Source organism: Pistacia vera, unplaced genomic scaffold, assembly GCF_008641045.1.
Source record: "Pistacia vera cultivar Batoury unplaced genomic scaffold, PisVer_v2 Contig275, whole genome shotgun sequence".
Lineage (NCBI taxonomy): Eukaryota > Viridiplantae > Streptophyta > Magnoliopsida > Sapindales > Anacardiaceae > Pistacia > Pistacia vera.
Genome location: NW_022196085.1, coordinates 144,897 through 154,765, shown reverse-complemented (window position 1 = coordinate 154,765; position 9,869 = coordinate 144,897). Strand labels below are relative to the sequence as shown.

Genomic DNA, 9,869 nt, shown 5'->3' with positions numbered 1-9,869 from the left:
TGTGCATGTTGGGTTGGATTATTGTAAAAGGAATGATACACTTGGTCTAGTTAGGTATGTAGACTCTGATTTTCTAGGAGGCAGAGATACAAGGAAGTCCACAACAGCTTACTGCTTCACACTTGGGGGGAATTGTGTAAGCTAGAAATCACAACTACAACCATTGGTTCATTGTCCACAACAAAAGCAGAATACATGGTTATAACTGATGCATTCAAAGAAGCTTTATGGCTTCAAGGGATCTTGAAAGAAGCCAAGCTACTGGATGGACTTGTGACTGTATATTCTGGCAGTTAAAGTGCCATACACTCAAGTAAGAATCTGGTGTACCATGAGAGAACCAAGCTTGTAGATGTAAGGTTCCATTTTGTTAGAGATCTCATCTCAAGAGGATAGTTGGATCCAGTGGCGGAGCCAGGATTTTTGCCCAAGAGGGGCCTCCATAGCTCCACCATTGTTTGCCAAACAACTAGTGAAAACTTTTAAAAAACCACTAAACCTTAAGCAAAAGAGTTTACAGCAACCACAATCCACCAAAAATATTCCACACAAATTTAGAGGTCAATCACAACTCTAACACAAGTAAAATACATAAAAGTTTACAAAGAGATAGATTAAAATCACCAGAGAAGCAGTCAAACTTCATGTTGTATAACTCCAGTCTCCAAATCCAGACGTTAATAACAAAACTCAACCGTCTAGATTAAAGATCCACACATCCTCTGCGTATTGACCAAAAAATCAAGTTAGAATGGTATACCTGAAGATTTAAATATATGAATATTGATTGTTTAAATATGAAAGCAAGTTAGAAAGGTATACCTGAAGATCTTCAATTTAACACGATTTTCCGCTTCGATATATTTTGAAAGTGTTCAATGATATCTTCATTTTCAATTGTAGCAAAAACTTCCTTTTCAATGTAAACCACCAAGCAATTGTTCATCCAGTCGTCTCCCATTCGATTACGCAAACTATTTTTCACAAGATTCATTGTAGAGAACACCCTTTCAACTGTTGCAATAGCCACAGGCAAAACCAATGCTAATTTAATAAGCAAGAAAACTTTGTTGTAAGCAACATCCTTCTTAAACTCAACCATTTTTTTAGCAAGGTCGGCAATCCCTTCGACATGAGTGAAATTGGCATTGGTGCTAACATCCTCATAATAGTTTTCAAGTTGATCATCGAGCAACCAAATATCGTGTTGAGGAAAATCGGAAGGATAGAACTTTGCAAATTCAAGTAATCTATCTTTGTTAAATGCAACAAAAGAGTTACCTAGATCAAGAGATGACATATATTAAAGCAACCTCATATTTACTTCATCAAAACGATTATTGAGTTCTTCTTGAATGTTATCCAAAACTGTATACATCAATTCCACCTTAAAATGATGTTTATTCGTAATTGGTGCAATCCCTCGTTTTGTCCTCCTAAAGTTATCTTCCATATTCCCCAAGATTGGTATGTCATTAACTTTGCACATATCAGAAGCTTCTCTTAACAATATGTCGAAGCAAGTGTCTTCATTTCTCATTTTATGCAATCAACGCTTCGAAATTTGTACAAATTGTATGGCATTAAGAAGATCATGATCTTTTCTTTGTAATGCTTGTGACAGTTCATTTGTGATTCCCAATACTCTTTTCATTAAGAATAACAAAAAGACGAATTCAAAATTCTCCATGACTCGTAATAAACTCCTTGCTTGACTTTTGTTTTGCCAATCGTCTCCTTCAATCTCAATCACCCTAAGCACATCAACAACAGAAGAAAATAAATTTATGACACTATGAATTGTCCCTATGTGTGAACCCCAACGTGTATCTCCTGGTCGTTTAATAGTGCATTCCTGATTCAAACCTCGTCCCATATGAAGATCACCATTAGAAATCAAAGATATTACATTTTCATATTGTTTATCATGTAGAAGATCTCTGCACTTACAAGATGCCGCTATGGTGTTTGATAACATAGAAAGAGATTGAAAAAATTCACCTAATGCTGAATGGTTACTTACAACTTTGACCAGCGCCAGTTGGAGTTGATGAGAGAAACAATGAATGTAGAAAGCAAATTTATTTTCTCTCAATATCAAAGTTTTCAAACCATTGAACTCACCTCTCATATTGCTTGCTCCATCGTAACCTTGCCCCCGTAAACTTGTCAAACTCAATCCATGCTTTACAAAAAAAGCATCTATTGCAATTTTCAAAGACTTTGCAGAAGTATTCTTAACATGCACAACCCCGATAAAACGCTCAATAACACAACTTCTGTTGTCCACATAGCGAAAAACAATGGCCATTTATTCTTTCACTGCCACATCACGAGATTCATCAACTAGTAAAGATATCTCTCACAATTTCTGCAATAATTTTCTTGGTCATCAAATGAGCACAAACACTAGTTAATTCCCTTTGGATGTTGGGGGCCGTCATTTGATGGTTTTTCGGAGCATTTTCCAGCACAACTTTTTTTATGTCGTCATTATGATTGGATAGAAACTTCAATAATTCCATAAAGTTACTTTGATTTTCATATTCAATCGACTCATCATGACCACGAAATGCCAATCCTTGATGTAAAAGAAATCTAATGCAATCAATTGATGCATTCAAGCGAATGCGATAGTCCAATTTGGCCTTTTTAAACAAACAAGCAAGATTTACATCGATGTGTTGCCTTTGGTTTATCAAATCAACACACTTAGCATGACATTGGTTATGAGTACTAGAATGATCTCCAACATGTTTTTTCACTTTCGCTTTATCTTTCCAATTATTAAATCCCTTACTCACAAAAACTTCACCACCTGCTTGGTCACCATAATCAGTTTTGAAAAGATAACAATTTAAACAAAAGATGCAATCTTTTGCCATACTATATTCTATCCAACTTGGACCTTCTTTGTACCACTCTAGTGTTAACCTACGCTTTTTATCTCCGAAAAGAGTGAAAGGAAAGTTATGATCTTTAGGTTGGGAAGGACCTTTCAATAAGTATGCTCTTCGAACTTCCTCCTTTTGCTTGTCAGTACAACAAATCTTGTTAATTGGTATCCTCAATCCTGGATCAGTTTCAAGCTCATCTAAATTGAACATCCTGACCGAAGGTTGAGCTTCTTTTACTTGGTGTTGTTGTTGCTAATGTGGGGTTTCTTCTTCTAATGGGATTTGATTAACCTCAATATCAATAGAGTCTCCACCAACAATTTCTGCTGGAATTTTCTTTAATCTCTTGAAATAATTGGATATCATAGCTATCAAATAAAAAAAAGATAATATGATACATGCAAAGAAAGACCGATGAAATTTTAATTAATAAAATTACAAGGACTGACTTATCACGTTTTTAGATGTAACAATTAGATCTAATTAAAATATTATTTTAGCAATTAATTAATCATTTTATTGTGTTAATTTTCTTATATTTAAAATCATTTTAGTGAAATTTAAAAACTTATATAATTTGCTAATCAATTTTTTGACTTATTTAAATTATTGGCATAGATCAACTAGATTTAATTTAATTACTATTAGAGCATACTTAGTCAACTAATCACATTCTAAAATAATAAAAATATCATTATTAATATATTAATGATTGGTGCAAATCAAGTCATCCTCTAATTATATAAAAAATTAATCTTGTAAATGTATTTGTGATATCTAAAATCACAAATTAATATTCAAACAATTACAAAATCAAACAAACTCACAAGATTTATACTTTTTTTCATCAGAATAAAAAACCTCCATAAAAACAAATATGATTTAACCCTAGAATAAACTAAATTAAAATAAGTAATATAACATACCTAAAACTGATAAAGCAGAAAATAGCCTTCAAAAGTTATAACTTCAACCAAGCCAATAAGACAAAGAGAAAGAGAGGCGCACTCCCTAATAAAATTAGGGATAAAAAATTGTGATTTTATAGAGATTGGCCGCATATGACATATATATAATATATTTATACTAATAACTAGTGGGTCTCGCAATATTTATGATGGGTGAACCTCTGCATTATGCCATTACCATATTAGTTTTTAGTTTTAGTTTGATTGTGGCTTGTGGGCTATATGTATTGTACCTTTTTGATATAAAAATCATTAATTATAAATATTGGCAAATTTTTTTCAAAATCTGAGGGTAGGCCCATGCCTACTCTCAAGTATGCTAGATCTGCCCCTGGTTGGATCTGAAGAAGGTACCAATTGAGGAGAATCCAACTGACATGGGGACAAAAGTAGTGATTATTGCCAAGTTCAAGCATTGCTTGGACTTGTTACACATAAGGTAATGTATACTGAGTCACTTGCTGCACTAATGTAAGGATACCCTGAAGGAGTTTGTTGGCTTCAAGGTGGAGATTATTAATTATGAAGCTAAAAAACGGTGCTATCTGAGTTCAAGTTATGCGCTGTCGTTTTGATCCATAACTCATTCAATCTTGATCGTTGCTTTGAAACTGATCCAACGGTTGCAATTCTCCATCCAGGTCAACGGTATATAAGTAGGCAATCGCTCTTATTATAAAGGAGTCTTCTTCATCTCTGTTGTGTGAATCATCTTTTGCTCTCTGTTAGGGTTTATCTCGTTAGGTCTCAAAATTGTAATCTCTTGTTGTGATCGGTAGAATCGCAAGGTGAATTAGGTTGTGTTTCCTTCTGAGTTGGAGAATCTTGGGTAGTTTTTCTCTTAGGTTTAAAGGGTTACAGTAGAGTTTTCAGGTTGAGAGAAAAGAGGGCTAGTCTTGATTAAGAAGTGTATTATACTGTGTAAATCTTCAAAGTTAGTGTAGTGAGCCTCAATATTATGGAGCTCAACATGGACGTAGTTTATCCAAATCTTGGATAGGTGAACCACAGTAAAGACTCTTGTGTGTTCATTCTTGATTGTGTGTGTGTGAGATTGGTAGATATACATTGATAATTAGGCCCTAATCGTAACAATACACTTGTCTACTATTGCCAAATGTAAATTGGCAATAGCATTGGCTTCTATCTTCTCCCACTTTTCACCAATCAGTCAAACTTTGTGGTATCCCTTGAATTCCTTGCAAACAATTTCCTTTCTCAAGATTGCCATTATCTTTATATTCCATAGCATAGAGTCGATGTTGTTGAACTTTTCTAATTCATATTTTGCCGCCACCTTTGTAACGAACACAAACACCATAGAGAACAATATTAGTAAATAATATTGCACTTGTGAACAATATTGTCTGCTTGTGAACCATACTAGAAACCAATGCGCTGATACTACTCTTAGGAGATTGGAAAACCCAACTACCAGCATAATAAATATGAAATAAGAGAATGAAGCATGAGAATGATAATTAATGATAAAACTAACAGACAAAAGATTTACATGGTAAAACCCTCAATTGATTATAAGGAAAACATCTATGGGTAAAGACTATAAGCGTTTTATTAAGACAATAAATAAGATGTACAAAACCTCTCTCTAATGAATAGGAAAGCACTATAACACTTTTTCTCACAATGAGGAAAGACACTTTGGGAGAGTATAGCTAGTAGGTGTTAGTGATGTTGTGATGCTTTTTGGAGAAATGGACCATGATATTTATAAGAAACCATGATCTCCAAATCAATAGTATTTTTACTACATTCACATTTTCAAGTTCAATCATTGTAGCCATTTAATATATTTACATATTTTTGTCATAATCTCTTGTCACCCTTAAGTTACCTAGCCCACCATTTCTTACTCAAAATTCATTACCATGCATGTTAGTGTTGATGCATGATTTTGACATCAATGATTATGCACGTGCAAAGTGCTATGAAATTACACGTGAGATGATTATGGAGAGTGTTTATGGTGCAGTAATAATATTTGTTTGTTAATATGTAAATAACAAGTTGACAAGAGAGATTTAGAGACTTGTTTGGATGTTATAAGCAAGTCCTACGTCCACTGTGATTGTATTAATGACTTTCTATTTAACTGATAATGAAACAAACAAAGAGAGCGATCACTCAAGGTTACAAGATTGTAGTGTTCTAAGAGAATGATAAGCCAATCTCTTTCTAGTAATATGTCTTTGTTATTTTTTATGTAGAATAAATGTGTGAATAATCTATTTTTTGAGGAGTAGAGCTGCTTATTTATACTTTTTTTTAGCTCAATGTAATGAGTGCTTTTGCAAGTTGCCTCCAATTTGGTAAAGATATTCCTTCATTCTGATTCATTGAGAGGTTTCACCTATATCTTTAAATTTAATGAAATTGCGGCATTTTTTATGGGTGTTCAAAACCCGTTAACCGAACTGGTTTTTTGGTTTAGGAATTTTCATGAACCGAAACCGAAATGGTTAAGGGGAAAGCCGGTTTTAATTTAATATTCTATATATTTTTTTAATTTAATATTTTTATAATAAACTGGATTTTTTTTATTTAATATTTTTCATAATAAACCGGTTAGTAAAATCGGTTTCGGTTAATCGTTTCCCATATTCTCCCAAATCGGTAACCGAACTAAAAATTCGGTTTTTTAACTTCTTTGAACTGAAACCGAACTGGTTTTTCTAATGACTGGAAATTTGGTTCAGTTACCAGTTTGGTTTGGTTTCTGTATTTTTTTGAACACTTCTAGCATTTGTTTGCACAAAATATCATTCTAAGCCGGTTTAAGGATCAAACAGTTAATATAGTTTTGTTTTCAAGTGCTTGATGAATCCTAATCGGTGAAGATGCATGCTGAGATCTAATTGGTGGAGAAGTCTGCTAAGTTTTGATTGGTGAAAATGACATCAGCATATCATTTAGGCATAACAGTTAGTAAACTCATTTGTCAAAGTTTGTGAGCTAATTGCCTGCAAACCATGTGAAAGTGACTTCGCATTTCAACAAAACTTATAACTTACTATTTTCCCATATGCATGTATGCTTGAAACAATGGCAAAGTTTTCACAAATAACAATATGCTTCTGCAGCTATCTTCCCCACAAAATCCGTAGCCTCCACTAAAGTATGAAATTAACCCATTTCAATTACAACAGATTTAAGAAAAAAATTGCAAACATTCATCGTTGGGGAAGACAACGAATTAACACAATAATGGATGTGACCAAAGTTGAAAGATAGTATTTAATTGTGGTTGTGGCAGACGGGAAGTACAATAATTGTATGTAAAGACTGAGAAACACCGAGGTCCACCATTCCAATGCCTTTTGAGTTTTGTCTTCTTCTTTACTCCTGCCGGGCAGCTGTCTAACACGTAAAGATATTTATATGTAAGAACAGTCATGACGATTGACGACAACCAAATTATTTATGTAAGATATACAAAGAGCCAGGTCCAACAATGGTTTGCTTTATCATTTTTTTTTCCTGTAGGTGGCGAAGAAACAAGTTTAACAACAGGTAAGTCATAAATTGTAAAACTAATTTAACATAATTAAGATTTTTGTGCAAACAATAATTTCATTCATATATAGCCAAAATTTCAAATTCAGCATAATTAAGCATATTAAAATTATAATTAATTGTCCCAACAGTAATCAATGGTGATTATATTAGGACAGCGTTGTTTATATTAATTCTTGAACCACCAGAAGCCCTAAAAAAGAAAATGATGTCTTCATGCAAATACGTTCTTTTTTTGTTTGCAGTCCTGTTATCAGCTTCTTCATCAACAATTTCGATTTCAGTTCAGCAGAATTTTGTGCAATGCCTCTCTGTCAACTCTCAGCTTTCCATTCCTTCCTCCACTTTTTACACCAGAAACACTTCTTCATTTTCTTCGATCCTTCTATCTACTGCTCAAAACCTGAGGTTTACAGACCCTTCTCTACCCAAGCCTGAGTTTATCTTCACCCCTTTGGAAGAATCCCATGTCCAAGCAGCCGTTATATGCTCCAAAAAGCTTGGAATTCATATGAGAGTCCGAAGCGGAGGCCATGACTTTGAGGGGCTCTCTTATGTATCCGAAATTGAAACACCTTTCATTGTAGTAGACATTTCCAAACTTCGATCTATAACCATGGATATTGATGATAAAAGTGCTTGGGTTCAGTCTGGTGCAACAACTGGTGAAGTCTACTACAGAATTGCAGAGAAAAGCAATATCCACGGCTTTCCTGCTAGTTCTTGCACAAGCTTAGGCATTGGTGGGCTCATCACAGGAGGTTCTATTGGTTTTATGATGAGAAAATACGGTCTTAGTGCTGATAATGTCCTCGATGCTCGAATTGTTGATGTGCACGGAAGAATTCTTGATCGAGCAGTCATGGGGGAAGATCTATTTTGGGCAATAAGAGGAGGTGGAGGAGGAAGCTTTGGAATCATACTCTCATGGAAGATAAAATTGGTTCCTGTGCCACCGACAGTTACAGTTTTTACACTTAACAAAACTAGAGAACAAGGAGCCACAAAATTGTTCTATAGATGGCAACAAGTTGCACATACGCTCGATGAAGATCTCTTCCTCTTCCTTAGAGTTTTCTTTCAAGTGGCCAATTCAAGTCAAAATGGAAACAAAATTGTACTAAACACATACACCGCCCTGTATCTTGGTGGCGCTGGTCGACTCCTTCAAGTAATGCAGGAGAGGTTTCCTGAATTGGGTTTGACGCGAAAAGATTGCATTGAAACAACCTGGATCAAGTCTATGATTTACCAGGGACTTTACCCAATAGCTTCACCCCCTCAAATTTTACTTCAGCGACAGAATATATATAAGAATTATTTCAAAGCCAAATCAGACTTTGTTAAAGAACCAATTCCTGAAACCGTGCTCGAGGGAATATGGAAAAAATTTCTGGAAGAAGAGAATCCAACAATGGTGTTAAGTCCATATGGTGGAATGATGAGCAAGATTTCAGAATCTGAAATTCCTTTCCCTCACAGAAAGGGAAACATATTCGAAATCTTTTACACGACTGGTTGGCAAGATGGAGATCAGAATGAGAAAAAACATGTAGAATGGATGAGGGAGTTATATGAGTACATGGCTCCTTATGTTTCAAAGTCTCCCAGAGCTGCATATGTGAATTACAGGGATCTTGATTTGGGCATGAACAAGAAGAGTAACACAAGTTTCATTGAGGCTAGAGCGTGGGGTGAGAAATATTTCAAAGGTAACTTCAAGAGACTAGTAAGAGTGAAGACCAAAGTTGATTCTGGTAATTTCTTCAGGCATGAGCAGAGCATTCCACCTCTTCCATTGGGAGGCTAGAGATGATATGTATTGGAGCCCTTTATTGATTAAATTCGTAATAATTAAGTAATTAATTTAAATAATACCAAATGTCAAAGTTGTTTTCATCCATTGTAGTAGCAAAATTAATAAAATTATAATCATTGCAACTATCCTTCTGTCTAGTATATATCATTGCAAATCTCCACATAACCGGGAAGGTTTCAAAGAACCATAAAACAAGAACAATAGTACTTTGTTCATTACAAAATGAGAAGTACTAGTCTTACAAAGATAAATACAAAGGGGGCATACAAAGACAACCCATATCCTTGATCTTCATGATTTCTCTCTTTCTCTCTTTCTCTTTTTCCGTTTTTTCTTTGTTTTTTCCTTCACTTTGTAGCCTTCTTTGTATAAATCTTTGTAAGGATAGCATTTTTCTTACAAAATATGTTCAGTCATGGCCATTTTTAGGCTTATACAATTCATAATATCCAACAAGACCCTGTATACTTTGGTTCCTCATTTACATTAAAAGTCATCGGGCCTTCAATTATTCACAGACATCTCCAAGAGAATAACGACGAACTAAGAATTTGGTTTCTTTCAAACAAATAATCAAATTATTTAGCTATAGTATTTTCCATGTTGATAAAGTATAGACCGGTTTAATTTTCCAAATTACAGGTTTGAATA

At 34.4% G+C, this 9,869-nt stretch overlaps 2 protein-coding genes across 2 annotated transcripts; one reads left to right on the top strand and one right to left on the bottom strand.

Annotated features, from left to right (window-relative positions):
* Positions 1-832: 832 nt before the first annotated feature.
* Positions 833-2,311, bottom strand: LOC116133782. Its single transcript, XM_031419468.1, has 2 exons — positions 2,125-2,311; positions 833-1,281 (listed from the first exon to the last, which is right to left on the bottom strand). Exons 1-2 carry the CDS (start codon positions 2,309-2,311, stop codon positions 833-835), a joined length of 636 nt encoding a protein of 211 aa, XP_031275328.1.
* Positions 2,312-7,604: 5,293 nt separating this feature from the next.
* On the top strand, positions 7,605-9,209 carry LOC116133786 (berberine bridge enzyme-like 13). The gene has a single exon (XM_031419472.1). It carries the CDS (start codon positions 7,605-7,607, stop codon positions 9,207-9,209), a length of 1,605 nt encoding a protein of 534 aa, XP_031275332.1.
* Positions 9,210-9,869: the final 660 nt, after the last annotated feature.

What these genes read in the sequence shown, in the direction of transcription:
- LOC116133786 (XM_031419472.1), top strand. Translation starts at nt 7,605, where the DNA reads ATGATGTCTTCATGCAAATACGTTCTTTTTTTGTTTGCAGTCCTGTTA.
- LOC116133782 (XM_031419468.1), bottom strand. Translation starts at nt 2,311, where the DNA reads ATGGCCATTGTTTTTCGCTATGTGGACAACAGAAGTTGTGTTATTGAG. An exon ending in TGGAGCAAGCAATATGAGAG is followed by an intron (nt 1,282 to 2,124) that starts GTGAGTTCAATG and finishes CTCTTGATCTAG; the next exon opens with GTAACTCTTTTGTTGCATTT.